The sequence below is a fragment of the Falco cherrug genome, chromosome 8, assembly GCF_023634085.1.
Source record: "Falco cherrug isolate bFalChe1 chromosome 8, bFalChe1.pri, whole genome shotgun sequence".
Taxonomy (NCBI): domain Eukaryota; kingdom Metazoa; phylum Chordata; class Aves; order Falconiformes; family Falconidae; genus Falco; species Falco cherrug.
The window spans coordinates 24298624-24320856 of record NC_073704.1 but is presented as its reverse complement, the minus strand read 5'-3'; the positions used below and the strand labels follow the sequence as shown (position 1 = coordinate 24320856).

Genomic DNA, 22233 nt, shown 5'->3' with positions numbered 1-22233 from the left:
CAAATAGATAGCTTCCTCTAATTAATGCTTATTTAGAGAACGTCTCAAAGTAAATTATTCAAATTCACGTGATCTAAAAGACTTTGCAAAATGCCTCTATGCTGCATACTATGTATTTTTCTGATTTGGAAGTCTAATTATTTAGGCATCTGCTGTAATAAGATTCAGAAAGGTTGCAGTATTAGAAGCAAAACAAAATTTACCTGTCAGAGAATGACCTTTACAAGCTTTGTAGACCTATTGCTTCTAACACCAGAACTCCCTTCTGTGGACTGTTTATACCAGTACCAGCAAAGAAGCAAACAACAATTATTTCAACCGCCAAAGCTCTTCCTAAATTTTGCAACATCAGAATCCCATAATACAAGATTAGAAAGAAAAGCGTAAGGAAGCTAGAAAGAGGGTGAATCGGGAAAATGGACAGATCACAGAACAGAAAACATACTCAGTTTGTACAGCAACTATCTAACCAGTTACGCAACTACTCTAGGGCACTAAAGCATTTACATTCCCAGATGAGGAAACGCAGTTTTAAAGATGTAGGTTGTGCATGACATCAGACCAAAAGATAGAATAATGAAAAAGCAAGTAAAGCTGAACCAGTTCTTAAGTAGCCACACACGTAGCTAGACAAATCCCCAGTGAATAACAATTTTTCTTCTTTCCACATTTGTGAACAAATAAAAGCTCTAAGTAGAAAATACAATCAGGACTTGTCACACTCCCTGGAGGACTTTGGGTCCATAAAGGCAATAAATGTAGAAGTAACTAGCAGATAAAATACAGCAATTTAGCTTGTGTTTTACAACTTCACACTTCCTGGATGAACAATATAGGCACGTTTTACAACCCCATTCAGAGACAATCACTTGAAGTGGAGATTCATTATCCTACAGCCAGCAGGATTCATTTGAGGTTCATTACGCATTATGCTGAAGTGCGATTGTGCAAACACTCTAAGCTTTGGTGACAACATGGCTGAGTAATGCTAGGAACTGGGTGTGTAACAGCAGCACACAGATGAACTACAAGAAGCCCAAGCATGTTTGTGATATGCCCCTGTTGAACTCAACTATAAAAGAACAAAGAAATCCAGCTGCATATGCTCTTGTTGCTTCAATAAAGGGAACTATCAAAAGCTTAGATTTCAGAAAATCTAGTCAGCATGGAAAATTGATTGAAGACCCAGCAGCAACCTATGTAATGATACCATCTTTTCACCAGGGTTTTACACTTCCTTAAAAGTACTGAATAGATTACTTCAGACACTTGAAAATGCTATGTACAGTGTATTATATTACATTTATGTAATTGTAGCAACTCTTTAATACAGATATGATCTGGGTGAAGATACCCAGGCAGAGTATTTTAATAACTAGTTTTTAGTATATTTCATAGCATCTCATCAGATACTGAGCACATGAATAAAACACATCTTAAATTATAATCATGTGTGATTTATCAATCTTCAATATTTTTTAATAGTCGGATTCTCAGATCAATGTGTAAAAAGTATAAAATTAATCCTGCACTTAATGCTAAATCAGCAGATTCTAGAAGTAGCCACAAGCCACAGTATTAAGTAAAATACAATATGAGAAAGAAAAAAGAGCCACCCAAATCCAGTCCTAATGCAAAACTGAAATCAAATCTGAATTAAAAAAATGTTCATAGTATTTATAGTTCTTTTTAAAATGTAGAACAATTACAGATCCAGCCATAATAAGATTCTGTTTTGCTGGGATATATTTTTCAGCTATGTTGTAACTTAGGAACTGGGGCTACTGAAGTGTTTACATGTCCGTGCCAGTAAACATACCACATTATCCTGAATTTGCAAAGCTGACTGTTAAAACAACAAACAGACCTTCTTTCCACTCTCCAGTTTCTTGCTTGCAAATGGAGGGGTGGGGTGGGGTGCAGGATCTGTCAACGAGATAAATATGAAGACACAGTATGCTATTTTTACAGTCAGAGTACCACTATCCTTTAAATTTCCAGGGTGAAACTGTGGTATTATTATTGTCAAAATACTTACAGTGAAAGACAATAAACAGTGTCACAGAAGTTAATCATTATAGTAATTTATTGAAAAAAATTATATACCTCATTATATAAGCAGTTTAACAACCCTACGAAACTAACACACAGAAAGTTACTTGGCATTGTCCTTCTTTGACATTAAAATAATCAATTTCCAGTCAGGTTAAGGGCTTGATTTTTTGAAATGTCTTTTAATGGAAACAATTTTAGTCTGTCAAAATGTATGAGCTCATAAGAGGGGAAAAACTGAGTCACGAAAACACTGACGAAGCAACGATTCAGAGATAGCACTCAGCTAATCTGTTCTCTTTACGTGGCTCCTCTGTTGAAATGCTGTCTTCAAAAGGGGTATAGCAGGAAGAAAACCAGAAAATAATCACCACGGCACATCTCAAGATGTCTGTCCTATGTTCTGTGCTTGACAGACAGGTCATCTTAACGCAGTTTTGATAGTGTTGTCACTCCATGATGGACTGTAGTGAGTAGAGATGGGAATTTGTTCCATGGATACATGACTACAATGTATTTGGTTATCTTCTATGTCCCGGAGTACCACTGCAAATCAGAGCGCAGACAGCAGCCGTTTGACTTCATCCTTCTCCTTCCTTGTTTTTTTTTCCTCTTCAAGACAGTTTCTTCATGCCTAGGAGCTTTCACAGCATTTATGATGCAGAGCACTCTCTATGGGACACAGGAGCTTCTAAATCAGCAGTCAGAGAACAGTTGAAAAGGGCTTTTATTTTCATTCATTCATATTCAAGTCCTTAATCTTCATCACTTGAAGGACAATGAGCTGCATAATCAAAAGTAGGGAATGTGACAGGCAGTTCTCCCCATTTCTTAAAAATGTTCTTTGTTGTTTTCTTGTCTTCAAACACAACCACAAAATTTCTAATCTTTAGACAAGGTAGGTCAAGACCTCGGTGAACCATCATATTTCCCCAAGCCTGCAAGTATAAGAAAATTACTTTTCAGATAAAATAGACAGGATCATTAGACAGAAATGAATACAAACAAACAACAACATAGAAGTGTGAAAATAAGTTGTTCCTCACTTGTCCACAATCTTTACATATTATTTCCCCATTTGTCTGGTAATCGGCATGCTTATCTTGCAGTGTCTTATTTTCTCTTGTATCGTAAAGACTTCTGAAAAACAGTCAGACAGCGTGCATTAGAATACATTGGTCATTCAATGCTACATACAGACTTAAACACACAGTGACTACAATTGCTGAAGTCAGATACAAAACCTAAAAAACCCTCTCTGACCATTACGCACATTCAGGAGTTGGAGAAAATGCAAGGTCATATTTCATGCTCCTAAGTAACGTGAAATACAAGTGCACTCCATACCTCCTTTCACAGCATTTCAGGAGCTGCATTGTCCCTCACACATCTTAAAGCAGGAACAGCAGGCTCTCTGTTATAATAGGGGATAGACCTAGCTTGTTTTTTTCAGATGCCATGGAGCTGTCAAAGAAATGGTACCTGCTAGTTAGAGCTTTCTTTTTATTGCCTGTAGTTCAACGTTGCTTACTCCTTAACAGAATCATTTGTTCCTGACTATCCAGAGCTGCAGAGTATGTGCACATTCTTACATTACTTTAGGGAGCAGTTGATCTTGAGGGTTACTATTAACCTGTCCAGAGGGGCTATTCAAATTCACTGATAATGTTATGCCGACAAGACAATTTCACAATAAAAGCAGTTCAATGTTCAGGGTTGCAGTGCAATTTTAATTTTTTCAACATATGGGTACTAATTTCTTGCTAACTCTTCAAAAAGACTTCGCAAATTATACCAGTGATATGTCTCAAAGAAACAACTTTGGAGGGCAGTACCTTGGTAGGATGGTGTCTGTTATTTAATTAGTCAAACAGGACTGATCTATAATGTACAATATCCTTACAAATCTACTGCAATAAGCAAATACAACTCAAGTTGAATTAAAACATTTTCTTGTACTCTTAATTTCCATTACAAGTGGGAAAAGAAGTCATCTGCCATCATGGCACTGAAAAGTTAAACACAGTTTAACACAAATGTTTACCAAACTAGTTGGCATCTCTTGCAATGGAGGAGTAAGAACACTGGGAGAACTAAAAGGGGTGTGCATCATCCTCTAAATATATAAATATACATCTTCTAAATTTAAATTGTCAATGCACAGCTCATGGCCAGTATGTTGTTTGAGTCACTGGTTATAGTCAAACTCTTATCCTGGGTCTGTTACTGGTGTAAGTATTTGAGTAACTGGTGTTCATCTCTGGTTACATTTACACTGTGGAATACATACTGTATTATATAATGTGACCCAATTAATATTACTGCAGAAGCTGTATTTTTTTCCAAAGTTTTAAACTCTGGTCACCTTGAAATCAGGGGTAAGAATCAACGTTACCTTCAAACTCATTAACTGTAAATTCCATACAGATTAGGACTTGATAATATTAAACAATCTTTCTTTCCTCACAGGACCTACAGGGTTACATGCCCTGTACAGCCCTGCCGAAAAGAAAATCTGTTTCTGCCTGAAAGAGATAGAGTAGTTCATGAACACTTACTGGAAATCATTTTTCACACTGACATGATGCATTTTTTCAATAACTTGGATGTCTTCTCCAGAACATATCAGCTTGTGGCAATTTTTGCATAGGAATGTTATTAGTGAAGGATTTTTCTTGTATATTTTGCACTGATCTCTTTTTGCCTTCATTTGTTTTTCCACTATACTTTGCAACTGGAAATTCTGAATCTGGAAATAGATCGGTAAGAACACTGTAACGTTGTGGTGGAATGACAGGTTTTTTTCAGTTATTTTACTGAGTTCACTGACAACATGACTTCTAGTCAGTTTTCCCAACTTGTGTTTCCCTCCTTACCAACAGAAAAGGAGATTTTTCTAAAGGCTCAGAAAACACAGATTATTAAAACGAATACTGGCAGAAGGATTCAAGGCCATATGTAGTAACCAGTATTATTTTAAGTTTTCCTCCCCTAAGTAGATTTCAAATAGAAAGTATTTCTTACAGTACAAATCAGTCTCCTTCAAAGGGAAAGTGCAGAGTTGCAATAAATACCTTATTCAAATACTCCTCCTGTGGCATCTTCTGGACACGCTGAATGGCCTTATACATCATTTTCTCACGGAAAATATTAACATCTTCACGTTCAGCAGCTCCTGAGCCACTGGAAGCCACAAGTGCATAGGTGCTCTCATCAGCTCGAGCTCGACCACGAGCCTACAATTTGCAAGCAATACAACATAAACAGCACCATGTTCCCTTATAACACCACACAACATTTTTTTCTTAGTTTTGTAATGGAAGACATGTAGTGTTCCTTACACAGTGTCTCCATCGAGCATTTTTTTCCCCACTTAACTCAGACAGATAAAGAATCAGTGAATAACACTTACTGTTTCTGCATTATCATCAAAGATACCTGTGAAAATAGTGCTTAGGAGATCTGTGACTAGCACAATATTTTTCAAAACAGAAACTGTATTTAGTCACCAAAAAATAAGCACGCATTTAGATATTAAATATAGAAATATTTGTATTCACAAATTATGTGAGAACATGGACAAACTGGTATTCTGATATTATCTCTTTTCAGCTGTTGGTGGTACAAATGTCTTTTACATCAACCAGTCTGCTGATCATATTCTCATACCTTTTTTATTAAAAGAGCTTACTGTTGGTGTAGAGCTTTAAATGTGTGTTACGCCATTACAAACTGAGGAAAATTTTATATTGCACGCGAACTGAGGATGGCAACAGGAAATTAACCTTGCTGCAAGAGCATTTTCTCTTTTAGCATGCAAGTATTTAAAAATTATCTCAACCCCAGGTATATGATTCACCATTTGCATATTCCAGACAGAAAAAGACTGTTAAAAATAAGTTATGTATGCAGTAAACTCATACCTGCACCATAGCAATTTCATTGGTGACAAGGCCATAGCGAATAACGATGTTACACTCTTTGATGTCTAGGCCCTCCTCAGCTACAGTAGTAGCAATAAGTAAATTTACATTTCCACCTCGGAATTTATCAATAACTTCCCTTTGCTCATTCTGTAAATGGAAAAAAAATATCAGTATACTAACTTTCAGTATTAGTTTCTGTCAAGTTTCTTCTAATGAAGAGGTTGAAGGAATTATAGTCCAGTCATTTCAGAGTGGAATGCCAAATGTCAAGTGGCTTCAACAACTATATTTAAGCATCCTTAAGATCACAAACAAGGAATTCCTATTGAATATAATAGGTGTTCAGCACCTTTTTTAAGTGGGAAGGGAGCTGAAGTCAATCTTTTAAAGATAACTGAGCTTGGAACTTTGTAGCCTGTTTCATAGGCACTAGGAGTTTTAGTAATACAGTTGTTCTATTATTTTCAAATTCTTTCAGCAGTTATTCAGAGGTTCTGGATTTCTACTACTTCAGTAATTTCAGTTTAAAGTATAGACTTCAGCACTTCCAAGTCAAGTTCCAAAGCACTTAAAATTCCCCATAATAAGTGGGGACCATAATTTTGGGGAGCAATAAAAGCACAGCAATGATACACTTATAAAAATAAAGCATCCAAAACATGGACTTCTGAAGTAGCTGGGTATTTCAAATGAGCTTGAACGGAGGGACAGAAACTTCTGATTTGCTATATTCAGTTTCAAAATCAAGAGGCTATTGTTTTGTTTGTGCGATGTGGTACACATATTAAATACCAAATTTTCATAGAAAACGAGCAACTTTTTGAGGGAACAATTCCTAACTTTTTTTTGAAACTAAAAGCAGCTGAAGGAAATGGACTGTGCCCAGCAATAATCCACGCCATTTTTGTTTAAATGCTGAAATGGCAGTTTTTATGGGGAGTAAAAAGCAGAAGAGAAGAGAGGTTTTAGGATACTGAAGTACTTTGTTTTGAAAATGTTTAATTTGGAGGTATAAATCATGAGAGAGATGTTGTGTATGAAGTCAACACAACAGTACGAGACAGACTGTTGAGTGATCAATTGTGATATTTTCATTGCACATTTTGGCAAATTCTCTTTCTCTTATGCATCAGTGTGAAGTATGCATATAAATCGGTATAAGTTGATTAAGCAATTATATCAAGAAAAGACATGCATAATCAACACTGTAATTTTATTTTTCAATTCAGCAACTAAAATATAATTTGAATTACTGTTGTCCTGATAAGTATAAACTCATTTAATTATCACATTTTTGCTATTTGTATTTTGTTCACTTTTTCTTTCTATGCCTCACTACAACTTGTGCCCCTTTTGACTATATACTTCTCTAAGAAACATCTGCCTGTTACTCCTATCGCCATAGAATCCAAAACCAAAAAAGCTTGTTTGTTGTGGAAATAAAATTATTCTGACATATTCTGCACCTTATGAAGGTAAATTGTTGGCAGGTATGAAACCAGAACTCTGGGCTCCAAACTTCAGTCCGTTGTTCTAGTATTAAAACAAGCTATTTTCTCAAATCATGTACAATATTTGCATGCTGTACCTGAGTCATGGGTTTCATTTCACTGTTATGTCCAGCACCAATAAGGTAATGGGCTTTAATTCCCACTTCTTCAAATTTTGGGTTATCCTTAATCCACTGGAACAGAGCAACGGCACTTAGCCGAGTCTTTGTGAAAATAATTCCTCTAGGTTCCTTAGTCTTCGTGAACTCCTCCATTAAAGTGTTTCGCAACTGTATTAGCTTCTCATTTTCATATTCTGGCTTTCTAGCCAACTCTTTCAGCTGTTTCTTTTTTGCTTTAAAAATAGCAGATGTAAATTAAAAAAAAAAGTAACCATGTAATATAACAGCTCTAGAAAAAAACAAAGCAAAGAGCAGCTTCCTATATAATTCCCACAGCATGGCTAATTCACATCCAGTTTGAAGAGTTATGGCATGCCAATTATTTCAAGTGGGTTTACATTCATTAAAAACACACTAATCTATCAAAACAAATCACCATTAAGTTTTTAACTTTGCCCATATTTCATGGTGGGAATAAGCAAAAGAAAAAAACTGTCTACACACCCTAAGTGGTACAGTTACATGCACTGTATTAAAGAGTTAAATCACAGCTTACAGTATTTGCAGAACAGTTTTAAAATAACAGGGAAAGTCTTACAAGGAGAAACAGATTGGTATGCACTGCTCTCAGAGCTGATGTTTTTATAAGTTTAGACAAAAATTGACCTTGGGACATTCAGTGAAGTGGGAATCCTCACTAGAAACATGCAATGTGATAGACACCAGAATGGGTGCATTGTTATTGGCACTGCAGCTTTTAAAGACATTTAAATACACTCAGCAAAATGTTAAATGAATGACTCTCTTCAACAGGCTCTATTGACCATGACCAGGGAGGACTCCTCACATGCTTTATTTTTTTCATTTTTATTTTTTTTTTACAAAACTTCTAATTTTAAAAGCCTATGTCATTGACAGATGATCACGCAAATACAGTAACACTTCAAGGTGGTGGCCTTGTATGTTAAGATATTATAGTCCGATCTCATCACTCTGTGCAGATTATTGCACGGCACCTTGTCCAGTGCAATGGTAGTCAATGTATCACAAACTACTAAACCACTTAGGGGCCGGATTGAGGACCCTGGGGGGCCGTATCTGGCCCGCGGGCCGTAGTTTGAGGACCCCTGCCTTAGGCAGTGGCTTTCTGACTACAGTCACATTAGAATGTAATCAAACATATACAAATACATAAAAAATGTATATGTAGATGTAATAAACTCCCACAATTTTCCCCCCTAGTTAAACCCACACTAAGGGCTGCAGTGAGTTTATCACTCAAAGATGCACTCCACTTTTAAAAGCTGGGAAATGAAGTTACAAATTTTTTTCCATTACTCCTGGCACCTTCAGTGGTAAAAATAAAACAAATTGGAATATAATTTCTTTTTCACCATCAGGTTCTTTGAACTGCATTTACCTGTGGAAAAGAAAGCAATCTAGACAACTCATTTTGGTTTTTAGTTAGTTTAACATTTTGGTTTTCAGCAACAGCTCAACACTGAAATTCTAAATAAGGGGGCATAAAGACAGGTATGAAGAGTCATTAAAAACCACAATGACATTAACTAACCTAATCTCTTTTTCTAAAAGTTTATTTTTTTACATTTCCTGAATTTCTTAATGATGGCATTCTAAGTACAGACATGCTGCAGTAAAATCTAATTTCTTTTGCATTGCCCAGGAGCTGTAGACAATGCAAACAAATTAGTCATTGTAAAGGCAGCAAGGGAAAAAAAAAAAAAGAGGAAAAAGATTAGTGTGTCAAGGACTGAATGAATCCTAGTCCCAAGGTGAATGATATGAAAAAAAGGCAAATAACTTTGGTCTTTGCAATTTAATCCTCTGTTTAAATCTCTCACTAATCAGTCTTTACCTGAAACTTACTTAGGGTCATCACTTCCATCTCTTAGTATACAGACGAACAAACTGGTAGAAAGGGTTGGTTAAACCCCCATAATTTCATTACTTTTGTATTCCATTTGCTCAACTTTTTGCCCCTGAAGAGTGTCTACTGGAAGACACATTCTATTTATCTATCAGAGTGTCCTCAGGGACACTTCATTGGAGAAAAGCAGAGAAACTATCAGCAAAAAGAAAGTGCTGCTGGGCCAAAGCTGAAGAACTACTACATGTTGGGACATGATCACACTATGATGTTATTAACATATATTAATATTATTAACATATTCCATCCTGTATGAACTGGGACATCCAGATACTATTATAATAAACAACACAGCAATCTTGAGGATGTAATAATTAATGGGCCCACAAATCACATTAGTGCATAATCTATGGATTTCAAATATTAAATACCATAATGGATTTCAAACTTACCATGAAATAAACCTATTAGAAATTCATCTGTTTCATCCTGTTTTGATACTGCTGGTTCATCATCATCATCATCATCGCTCCTTACTGTCTTCTTACTTTTCTCCTCCTTATAGAAGTTATTTAGATGATTGTACGCATCTACCATTCGGATAGTGTCATTTATCTGGAGAGCATCATTGTATTTCTTCAAGTGCTCTGCACAGACACGCTCCTTACGTTTTTCTTCTTTTGCAGCTAAAAGTGAACAAAAGATGCAAAATTATGCCTGTATATAGAATGACCCAAAGAAATCCAAAGTTGGGATATTTTTGCTGTGCAGTTACCTTTTTTCTCTTCTCTAACCACCCACTGTTCATATGGCTGAGTTCCAAACTCAGATTTTGGATAGAGCTGGCAATAGTTTTGAATGTCTGTCATGATCTCAGTAATTCTCTCTCTAAATGGATCCTAGAAATGATTATCAAAGTAAGTAAGCATCTTCTAGCAACAAAAAAACACTGGCTAGTACCACACTGAGTAATTTTTTAAAGCATTAAACTTTAAATAATAAAAAAAAGAAGTAGTGCGTTTAGAGTTATAGAAATTAAATAGTTCAGAATATTACAAAAATTACACTGTGAAGTAACATTTTTTAGTGAATACAATGTCACTCCAATACAGACATTTCAACTATGGTTCAGAAAGTCTTTTGACAAGTTACCTCAAAAATATACTCACATAAGTAAAAATTTAGTGCTATTCGACTTTACTGATATTTTTCCATACAGAGAAAAGCAGCAGATAAAAAACACATGATCAAATTAGCACTACAGATCACCATAAATCTACAGAAAAAGAGCATTAGCCAAAAGTTTTTGATACCATACAACACACTTTTGAAGGGCAATATAACTTTTAACACTGATTTGTTTGAAAAAACATACCCTTCTTTTGTCATCTGCAATCACAGTCTTCTTATATGGTTCCTTCACCTGATTCTTCAACTGGGAGACATGCTCTTCAACAGTCATGATTCTGCATGCATCAAGGTTGGCACAGATCTGGGAAAAAACAAAACATTATTTCTTTTAACATTTAATGACTTACTCTACATGAAAACTGAATTAATGCAACAGAGCTTCTCATTTAGGTATTGGCTTTTATATAACTTTATTTTCTTTCTACAAAATTGGATACAAACACTATCAGTATAAGAAAGGCCAAGTCTTTGAAAGGCATGTGAGATAAGCTGAACAAGTTACTTTTTAGACCAGAAGTGATCCTTGCACACAGGGAAAAATTAGGTAAATCAGGGTGCAAAACAGGTATTTTGGATAGAAAAATACACCATCGATACTTTGGAAGAGTAGATTTTGGAGCACAAAACAAATGAACAAACTCCCCCAGTGAAATAGAAAAAAAAAAAGAAAATAAAAGTTAGGGATTAATTATAAAAGTAAGAGCTGGTCATGAGTAGAAAATAATTTGAAATTATCTTTCTTGGAACAAGAACAGATTGAAAAAAATTCTGTGCTACCTGCACAACTGAACTGACCTTTCCTGCTTTTGATGTCCTCCGAGAAGAAAATATGTACGTTTCTGTTCAGTAAGTTTAAAGTAATAAGCAGAAACCTTAAGATTTTTATGAGCAGAAAAAACAGGAAAGGAAGTCTAGTAGGCAACCTTTCTAACGTCTTCAGCAGTAGTTACCTATTTGAGCTTGCATATTTGGATTACATTTCTTTAGATAAAACCCCAGCACTCTATCATTAAGATTTCAGAGCTGATGAAAAAGAATTCTCTGCTTTTCCTATTGCCAGAAAGTTTTTCTCTCAAAATACCTCGCAATTGTATCTACCTCCACACAGCATAAAAGCTTCTTGCAGGCCTCAATATTCAATATCACATTCTGTTCTTGTCCTATTTGCTAGTTAGGAGTTTTCACCAGAGTATTTGGCTAAATTCTACTTTTGTATTACTAACATAAATCCACTGAATTTCAAGTAAAATAAAGTTTCTTTAAGTATAGAATTTAACCAATTATCTTCAGTCAGGTGTTTAAGCAACTACAGAATATTCCCCTCTTAACAAGCAACTCTAATTGCTGTAAAGAAAAACATTTGTTTGCTACCTGTACCTCACAAGTGGTTTCTGCTTAAGTATTCAACTTTGTTTTTCATTTTCTTGGTTCCAAACAAAAGCCCAGCTTAGTCACTCTATAAACAGAGATATAAAGTACCATGATCTCTCTAAGATTTAGGAATACACAGTAATTCTAATTAATCAATGGAAAAATAAGATTTTTATTAACTGTAAAACCTCACGCTTGTGGATTTCTTGCCTCTGATCTTGAGACTTTTTTTCAAGTGAGGCAATCTTTTTACTTTGCTTTTAGTAACCCTATTCCTCTGTGAAGTAATTTTTTTTTGTACATGGTTTTCCATTAATTTGTAGTGGGTCAATTTGCTGAATGGGTTGTGAGCTGAACAGCCATGTACACATGAAAAAAATAAATCAGATTATATATTTGGAGCCTAACACTGACTTTAAAGGTTTTACTCGAAGAAGAAAATATCCCTTTGATGGTTTGTAAGTGTGCAGGCTATTTACTTTCAGAATATGCTCTTCAGCTTTTGAGTAGGATGTTGCACCTCCTACACCAGGTGAGGCTGTAAGTCCCAGAATCTGAGGCTGTGGGATCAGTGGTTTGTTTTCTTTTGCCAGCTTCCTGTTCTTCATCTTTTCTTTTAAGTAACGTCGCATTATATTGTTGTAGACACCCTCCTTTTGAGTATGATGACACTCATCAATAATGATGAGTGAAAAATCTGGGGACAAAAAAAAAACAAAAAACAACAAATCCCTATTATTATTAATTTTCTTTCAAATGTAGAATTTGTGTGACTAAACCTTCTCACAGGTGAGGTGACTGTTGAAGAGAATGCATCAGTTTGATCCCTAATGTATTAGGAAATTTGTAGTGCTGGAGGAAGGCGTGGATGGAAGCTGTATATATTTAATGGACTTCGGAATCTTTGCTGCAGTCCTGATGTGTCAAGTAGTTTTACATTTCTCATAATGTAAAAAGTTTTTCTATTTTTGCAAAACCAGTTTGATGGTATAAAGAACATCAGAGATTTTTAATAACCAGTGGTAAGAACATACCATACTAACTCAATTCTATCTTTTATATCCACAATTGTATCTAACAAACTGCATACTGTTTGTTTATGAGAAACAGAACATGTTAGAAGCCATTCTGATATTCTAAAAAGGCCTGTCATGATCAAAACATGCTTCCATTTTATAGCAACACAGAGATTTCCTCTCTATTCCCATCCAATTAAAAGATTTATATTACTTTATGGATGCGTCACTGGAAAGACTAAACAGATGGTGGGAGCACACCAACCATCTCTTGTAGCAGAGGAAACTGATGAAGATTCAGACAGGTATTATGTGTTTTTCAGTCAGATCATATTTACATGCAACAAGTACAATATGATAAGGAAAATTAGGATTTTTTTGTTTTATATTTCTTACCAACATAGAAAACAACTCTTTAATCTATCTGCATATGCAGCCTGTGACATATATTTCAAGGTTCTGATTTGAAAGACTCATGAACATTTCTTTGTTTCTCTAACAGCAAAACTGGTTTATGGAGCTCCTATTCTTCCTGTAGCTGCCCAGTAACTATCTAATTTGACATTGTTTTCTACAAGTCAGCAGATGTTTGTGGAAATTACTATAAAGCAGATCACTGAAATGATCAGGGTTAAACTTTTTTCTTTCTTTCATTTGGACAATTTCCATGGTCTTGTTTACACATTAGTGTGCTTAAATTGTTGCATCACTACAAATGAGTTTGCAACAACTGGCAGCAGAAGTTGGAAACTAACAGAGAGCTAGAACATGCTCAGTTGGCCTTTCATCTGGAGAAAATACCACGTAACTTAATCTTTCAAGAACCTAAGAAAAGGCGGAGACTGAACAAGGGAAATTTTATTTAAAAGCTAAAGAAAAGACTACCAGTAGGAAAGCAAACTAGTGCTCCATGTCACTGGGGAAATGTGATTGTCTTTACACAAGGGGTTCAGGAAGCCAGTTTGGACCGGAGTGATGTGGTTTCAAGCCTAAATTTCTATTTATTTCTAAGTTTTCTACATATTGCAAGACTTCAGAAGCAGTGCTGGCAGTTTCTCAGTTATGTTGCCAACATGAAACTACTCCCTTTGATTTTGACCATCAACTCTGTAATGTATATTCTTATCATTACTCAGGAAGAACCTAACCCACCAGAAGAGATGTGCTTCTACTAAGAAGTGATACACAGCTTTTAGAAAGTCCAAACAGTGACTTCAGCCCTTGGTGAAGAGGCTAAACACTTGGTAAAATGCAATTAAGAGAGGGGACTTCCAGCTCTGAGGTTGGAATTCCATGTTACGTGTAATGCAAACCTCTGTGGAAACATGAAAAAACTATGAACAGATATTAGGAATAAAAGACTTCTAAGTAATTTGGAGGGTTTATATAGGTTGTGAGTTAACATAGTTATAGCCATAGAAGATGGAACTGGTTCTGTTCAGGCTTGCTTGGCTTTGGTCCAGCTGAGCTTACTAGCACAGGTGTAATAGCAAGGAAACACAGCCCTGTTTGCAGGCCCACCTCAGTTCTGGAAAAAATATAGCTCTTTATGAAGGAAACTTTGCAAGGTGTGAAAGCCATTGAAAAAAACACTTCATTACACAAGATGATTGGGACTCAGCCCAATTCTAATCAGGTCAGCAGTTCCTGTAGAAATGTTCAGGTGCCTCTATAAGGCATTCCCAAATGATTCAGTAAGCTTTAACAACTTTGGTGCAGTGGAAAGGAAATAAGTACAAGAAAATCTCTGGTGCTCTGCCTAGGTTAATAAAAAGGCAATTCTGAAGGAGGGGAGACAATTCTGAGGTACCCAAGTGACTCTGCAGGAGTTAGTTTACATCAAGCAATACTCCAGTCAGCACTACACACTGGTAAGACACACTGACCCCTCAGTTTTTTCTGCTGTCTTTGTAATACCTAGACAAGTACTCCTTTATCTCAGATCCCTTATTTTGAATATCATAGTTCTCCCCTCAGCTACATCCTACCCCATCTGAAAAAGAGTTAACTCCATGCAGGTAGAGGGAGAAGTTAACATCTCACAAAGAAGGGTCACTGCAGCCCAAATCTTGGAGCTGAAGTCATGAGCTGTTCCGTTACTTGTACATCACCGGCAGGTAACACCTTTCCTTTCTGATCCCATAAGATACTTGCCACTATTGTTCCGGGCAAACAATTTTACCTCATCTCATCTTGTATCTTTTGTTTTCTTCAACTTCCTTCATCTGATGTAGGAGACCATGATATCTGCCAAACTCAGAGAGGCAGTTATAGGTAACCATTCTCTCTGTACGTTAGCAAAATTATAAGAGTTTGAAGAATAAAACTTATATAACAGACTGGCTTTTATCTTGTGTTCCATTGTATTTCATAAACTCCCAACTACATTTGAGTTTTCATATTTTTTTTTCTCAACCTGTTTATGGCTTAATGTTGCACCAAGCTTGGAAATGGAACCAGTACAGCTGCATTTGAATGAAGTTGTGCTTGAACTAGATAAAAATAGGAAGCATAACAAATATTTAGTACAAATGAACTGTTAGAGCTTAATTTGGCTTGAAAAAATTGCATGCTCATTAACTAAGATCTGGTTTTGACTCTCAGCTTGCATTTATAAAACCAGTCTATTGAAAAAACATTAACTACTGAACGTGGCACATTTTACTCTGCAGTTTTCCAGAAAAGAGACATAATTTTAGCCCTTCTGTAAAAATTTCAAAATTAAAAGCTTGCCTGATAAGTGAACACCTTCTTCATCTTCTTCAGCTGCATTTAACAGTGAATTCTCAAGGATCTGTGCTGTACTGATGATGACATCATTCCTTCTGACAACTTCAGGAAATGAGATTTTCAGCTGAGAATCACCACTTAAACCAATAACCTGATACCAACGCTTCAGGAATGGATTAAACTCCTTTCGTAAATGCTGTTCTACCAATGGTACCTGAATAAAAGTTTCCAAAGAATTTAAACCAGAGCATACATAGGATTAAAAATACATGCCTATTTGCCCGAAATGTTGCTAGGTGAACATAAATCTTGTGCAAAATATGCCTTTTTAAAAAAGCAAAAATCCCCTTATTCACTGCAGGCTAAGATTAAAAAACCACCCACACCAAACACAAAAACCAAAACCAAGCACGAGAAGTCCCCGAACCAACCCCTCCCTTCCAACTGCTCCTGCAAAACCTTTTTGCCCAAGAACTTGGACTTAACTGTGCCTTAGAAAAAAGGAACAAACCATGCATGCTCTGGCTCTTTAACTGAGCTTATAACATGCTAACAATCTTATTTGTATTAGATGATACGGGTATCTTATTTTTTTAATAAAATTCTTAAATTTCTGTATTTTAATATTACAATAGAAGATTACATGTCCTAAATTTAACTGTAAAAATTGCAGCTATTATCAGAAAATCTGTCAGAATATTTCCTAACTACTGTAAGACTCATTAGGTGGCCTTCATTACCAAATACAAACACGGAATATGAAAAATAGTTTTATTTAAAATATGATTTCAGTTCTTTTCATTCTAACGTGAAATTGTACTTTTTTCAATAATGTATTTATTAGGGCACATCTAAATTTGCACTTCCACTAGGTAAAATAAAATCATTCATGCTTGCACCATGATGATGGTGCAGTGGAGATGACATCTAGAGTTGTAAGCCTTTAAACATAGCTACATCTGGAGGAGCTGAGAAATGTGTTCATATTCATTTTACAAGTTCTATATCAACAGTGCATGATGTTTGAAAAATACCGTTTTTTAATAAATGGACCAACATACCTTATTAACAAGTACTATAACTTTTCCAAGCTCTGATGCTCTTTTCTTCTTATCCAAGTGATCTTTGGTAATGTAAACAGCCACTCTGGTTTTACCACTGCCTGTAGGGAGACATATTATAATATTCTCCCCATTCAGTGCTGGCTTTGCAACTTCCATCTGGTAATCTCTCAGGATCATTTCTGGCTCAGGTGAAGCTCTGCTCTCCATTTCATCTTCATCTAAGACACAAAGAAATATAAGTATCAAACAGGAGCCATAAAATGTCAGAATACTGAACAAATGTCAAAGGGAAAAATACTAATTTACTGTCAGAAGCATCTTCTGAATAAATAGAAATGGGGCATATTAGCATAGGCAATGCTGCTCTGTGGACCTGTGCAACTCTGGATCAGAACTGCTTACATCCAGTCACCAACTAGGGTAGGTGGAATAAGCCACAGTATGCCTTCACCCATCGATGTTGGCATGACTATTATTACGTATGAATTCAAATGATACAGTTCAGTTGCACTGAAGGTTGTGTTCAGAGCTGCAGTATTTATAATCTAGCCAATCTTATGTGACGCTCTCCTTCATCAGTTCCGAAATTTATTTGGTTGCAAGTGAGCTACCTTTTTAAATACTTCCCAGAGGATGAAAAAAAGAATGGAGCCATAGAAAGAAAAAGAGATAGGGACCACTTAAAAAATGATGAAGGGAGTTATAAAGTATAAAGATCAAATAGATAAGAAAATTCAATTGCCCATACAAGATAGAGCTAACTGCAGAGTGCATCACACCTATTCATGGTAGATTGCGCTGCTTCCAGACTGACTCATACATAATGCAATTGAGCTGTTCACTAAAAAGCCATATACATTTGCCACCTGAAGGCCAAAACCTTCCATCTATCATATAAAATGCAATGGCACAGAGTTCAGATTTATGGCTCACAGGTGAAACACCAACTTTCAAAAGTCTTTTTAAAAGTGGAAAACGCTGTTGTATTGTTTCAGACAGAAAGAAAAGCATATCAAGTCTCTTGAGCTTACATATAATTAGGAAGTCAGAAACTATATATATTAATAATCAGAAGGATTTATTTCAGTGGAGGTTTGGGCTTGTTTTTTGACCCCTACAGGTATGTTTAAATCACCCTCCAAGCATTTAACTGTCTTCAGTGAAGGCACAAATTCATTGTACTAGACTAAAAATGAGGGGAAAAAACCCTAAAGTTTTATTTCCTGATTATATCATTAAATGAAGAATCATGAGGATTTTATTATCACTGATGCATTACACACAAAATAAGTGTATTTTTCTAGTGTCCCTGATTCCATTAAATAAAATTAAACTAACAAAAATTAATGAAGCTTGGTAAAATACTGCTGATGGAAACATCTGAATGCCATTCTTAAGTGTTTTTTGCTTGTTTTGCCTTTTAATGTGAGTGCAGTACTACTACCTGGAACACAGGGAAATTCACACCAGAGAGTACTTGCTGTTACTTATCTGACTTCTACTACTCTCTTCTGAGGAAGAACACTGTTTGCTTTCTGGTTGGCTAAATTCAATGGTTCACTCATATCGAAGCTAGCACTTTATCACCCATCTGTTTGGTTAAATTTCAGTTCCTTAACATCCTCAATTAACTGTCCAGGCCTGAAAAATATTTAACTTGGCTCTCTCCTAGCTTCCTCAGCCCCTGTTTAGAAAATGGCTAATACAGGAATCTTTTCATAGGGTACGATTCCATTAAAGAATTTTCATTGTGCACAGTATAACTTCAGGGAAGTTGTCTGCCTTTGTATAAGGCTCACAAGAAATGCTGCTCTGGGCTAAAAGAAACATGATAATTATTCTATTGTCCTACTTCCACGATTTTTCTTAAATGTAAAATGATCCTTGCACAAAAAGCTGCGACTAAATCCACATGATACTTTGCATCAAAATCTGAATCATGTTGGTGCGTTAAGATGCTATCCAAACATCTCTGTTAATACAACAGCCTTACTGCAAAATTTCAAATTATAAAATCCATAAATATCACAAAGTCCATCTGTATCGCCTTCTTTTTTTTCCTTATAGTTTCTCTCACTGAGGTTACTAGGCACGATTAAAAAGCATGGATTTTTTTTTTTTTTGCAACATTTTAACTAGTTGTTTTTAAAGCCCACATGTAAACATAACATATGGCAAGTAAACTCTGGGAAAAAAAAAAATCTATTCTGCATTCTTCACATAACTGTAGGTATTTTTTTTTTTTTTCTGCTGGACTACTGGACATAGCCAATGCCCAATTTACTTAACAGGAGATTTTTCAGGAATCTTAAATGATGAAGCCATACATATATATGTGCTGCCACATACCACCAGCCTGTACTAACTGATGCAGTATGACTGTCCACAAAACAGAGAAGTTTCTGTGCCCAGACATTTAACATGACACAGTAAGAAAAAAATACAATGTGACTGATGAGTCACTTCAGTTGATGCAGAAGTACAAAGTAAATTCTTCAGAGTTAACAACACGCAGACTAAAATCCTAGCTACAGGGTAGCAACTTATATCTCAGATACCCTGAATTTTCTGTGTATTTACAAAACACATGGATTTCAATATTTGAAAAGCTTGAAACTAATTTAAAAGCATTTATAGTAAAAACTTTGCAGGTATATCATATTTAACATTTACATTGACTTTACTGATCTAACATTAGCTTTATTAGGCAGAGCTGGCCTGAAAGGTACCCATATTGCTGTTTCTAGCCCTTGTACAAGACACAGTCCCAGCACAAATTTTATAAAGGCTAGATTCCAGAAGGTAAATAGTTCCTCTTGAATTCTGTGTAGGCAAACACAGACTGTCCACCATAATGGACAACTCCAAATTTGTTCTGCCTCAGGTCTAAGTTTAAAAAAAAGAAGGAAAAAAAGAAAAAGGGGATGTCTTTTACAACAGCAGTGTTTAATTGGGCTCAGAGTATATACATAGGAAGTTCATACCTGTCTGCAAAGTATTATGTAAATACAATCTGATATTTATTTTAAAACTTTGTTTAGAACTTGCACATATGTATAAATGTGAGATTTGCAAATGGAGGTAGTAACCTCCATTGATTAGGTTGTTTTTGAAAACAGGGCTACTCAATTACTTAGGTCCAAAGTGGACCTTCATTACTGTTCTGCAAGTACCCTGGAAATGCTTTTCCTCACCCTTTAATGCCTCTAAAGCATGTCCTGTTCCCTGTCACCCTATGCAGGGGCCAGGCACAAACTAGCTCCTCTCTGAGAACAAGAAGCACGTGTATGTGGCAGCATTATCAATACCTGCACAGGTGACTGCACTGGATGACTTCTGGAAGCCCCTTCCAGCCTATGTGATTCTACCATTCTGCGTCACTGACCATTTTGTATGATGATGATGTCTAGAGACCTATTCAGACAATCTCAGTAAATCACATCTTTTGGGGCAGGGGCTTAAGTCCAGACCCATAAAAATAGCATCGATTTTCTGACAAAATAAGAGGAAGTCTGGCATCTAAATACTGTGAACTCTTTGTTTTAGCCCATTCACAGAGTACTTACCCTCCAGGGCTTATTTTGCAATTACTAAGTAACAGAAGGGAAACTTACCTGAATCACTGGTTGTACAGCTCTGTCCCAGGTTTTCATTCAAGTTACCGAACCTTCCATCTCCTATGGAGACATCGGACTCTAAACCAAAAACACAAACAAAGGCAGTGTAGTATATTTGCTATACAAATATAAATTGCAAAAGCATACTGTTTGCTCTCTCCCAAAGTTGTTAAACTAGAGAAATGTCTGGCAGGGATAGCTGAGGTATTATTTCCTTTATTAAACTTTTTCTTAGGTAAAGAAAAAACTATGAACAATAAAATTCATTTTTTAATGGAAGAAAATATGAAGTGGAAGAGAAAAACCCAAAACATAACAGAGGTAAGGCAATGTGGGTCATGATTTTCTGTTCAGGCATCTACATTCTGTTTGCTTGAAAGCAAGGGTCCAAACATGACTGCCTGCATGATCCCCTCTAGTCATATTTTACTGTATCTTTTCAGAGGGGTGAAGAGTCAAAAGCAAGAAAAACATGTTAGTTTACTGGATATACTGCACTGCTGGCAAACTGAAGACATTCTCTCACTCCCTGTAAGCCACGTGAGTTGTATCTGTAGTAGTAGGAAATCAAAACCAGAACTATGATTTGTTTGTTTGGGGGTTTTTTATGGCTTTTTCCATGTAACACGAAAAGAGTAAATCGTGGTTCCTGTGTAAATAAAAGTAGAGGTGAATTATTCAATCTTCCAAATTATGCAAGTAAAAGCGAGACAGACAAAACCATTACACCCAATAGAAGACTTGGACACTGCCACAGAAACCTGGCAAATTTACTGTAGACATTCTAATGTTAAGCTCTCCCTCTGCTGGGCAATCAGTGTATTACGCTAACTTTTTTTCAGTCAGAAGTGTAATTTATATAGCTGTATTTTCCAAAACATAGTACTTTTAATATCTAAAGAGATACACAGCTAATCTGAAAAAAATCTGCTGCAAACAGCCTCATCCTGAATTGTCAGATTACCTGCAGCACTCTGCAGCTCAGCTCACAGTATGTTTAAGAAATCCGACAGAACAATGGCATTGACCTATGCCTTGCTTAATTAGCTAGTGAACTTGTATGCTATAAGATTTCTCTTAATTATGTCATGAACTTGTGTCCTATTAAGTTTTTCATAGTTATTTCCAGTGAATATCCCATTATGGCTCATATCCATATTGTCCCTAATAAATAATTCATATAGCAGAACAGATGCTGTGAACGAGAGTGTAGAACCGAATGGGAGTTACTGTGTCTTAGAATGGTACTCCTGAAATATACATAACAAAATTCTGGTAAATGAGGTGAATATTAAACATAGTCTGCATTCAGTGAAAATATGAAGCTTTGACTTTCCTTTATGCAAGTTTTGCTCTCCTTGAAACATGAATGAATAACAGAAACAAACCAGCTATTTCACAGAACAAGTATAATACAGACAACTGAAAAGAAGCTACCTTTGGGGTGAAGCTACCACTAGGAGTCAGGTATTTGTTTAAGTCTTTATTTTCAGTTTTTCTAACATAACCATGAGAAGTGATGCAAACATCTGTCTTGCTGTCCTACAGTTTTCATCATTTATTCCATTCAGACCTCAGAATCTGATCCAACTATGAATCACCACCATCCGTAGGAGTATTATAATGGGCAAGGGCATTAAAGACTTAAAGCACCCGAATTAAAAGCCTAGACTCCTAGAAATCAATGCAATCAACAGAAAGACACTTAAAAACATATATTCACAGCAGAAACCTGATTAATATAAAATGTCCCTATTATTACATAA

General features: G+C 35.9%; 2 protein-coding genes across 4 annotated transcripts in view; both read right to left on the bottom strand.

Moving 5' to 3' along the window:
* The window catches only part of FAP (fibroblast activation protein alpha), a 45146-nt gene extending 43223 nt beyond the window's left edge, over positions 1-1923 (bottom strand). The window contains exon 1 of the mRNA XM_027810675.2: positions 204-1923. The gene's annotated coding sequence lies outside the window, so the exon portion shown is untranslated. The remainder of the gene's footprint in view (positions 1-203) is intronic.
* A 145-nt stretch (positions 1924-2068) lies between these two features.
* The window catches only part of IFIH1 (interferon induced with helicase C domain 1), a 28833-nt gene continuing 8668 nt past the window's right edge, over positions 2069-22233 (bottom strand). For 2 of the 3 annotated variants that reach the window (XM_055717518.1, XM_014283005.3), the window contains 13 exons: positions 20465-20545; positions 16848-17068; positions 15790-16000; positions 12520-12737; positions 10854-10970; positions 10254-10377; positions 9931-10164; positions 7567-7823; positions 5976-6125; positions 5127-5288; positions 4611-4801; positions 3099-3192; positions 2069-2990 (listed from right to left, as the gene is read on the bottom strand). In XM_055717518.1, the coding sequence (XP_055573493.1) occupies positions 2808-2990; positions 3099-3192; positions 4611-4801; positions 5127-5288; positions 5976-6125; positions 7567-7823; positions 9931-10164; positions 10254-10377; positions 10854-10970; positions 12520-12737; positions 15790-16000; positions 16848-17068; positions 20465-20545 (2243 nt within the window). In that variant the 3' untranslated portion in view covers positions 2069-2807. Of the gene's footprint in view, positions 2991-3098; positions 3193-3399; positions 3517-4610; positions 4802-5126; positions 5289-5975; positions 6126-7566; positions 7824-9930; positions 10165-10253; positions 10378-10853; positions 10971-12519; positions 12738-15789; positions 16001-16847; positions 17069-20464; positions 20546-22233 lie in introns of those variants that run through there. The other variant, XM_055717519.1, reaches the window with a different exon arrangement.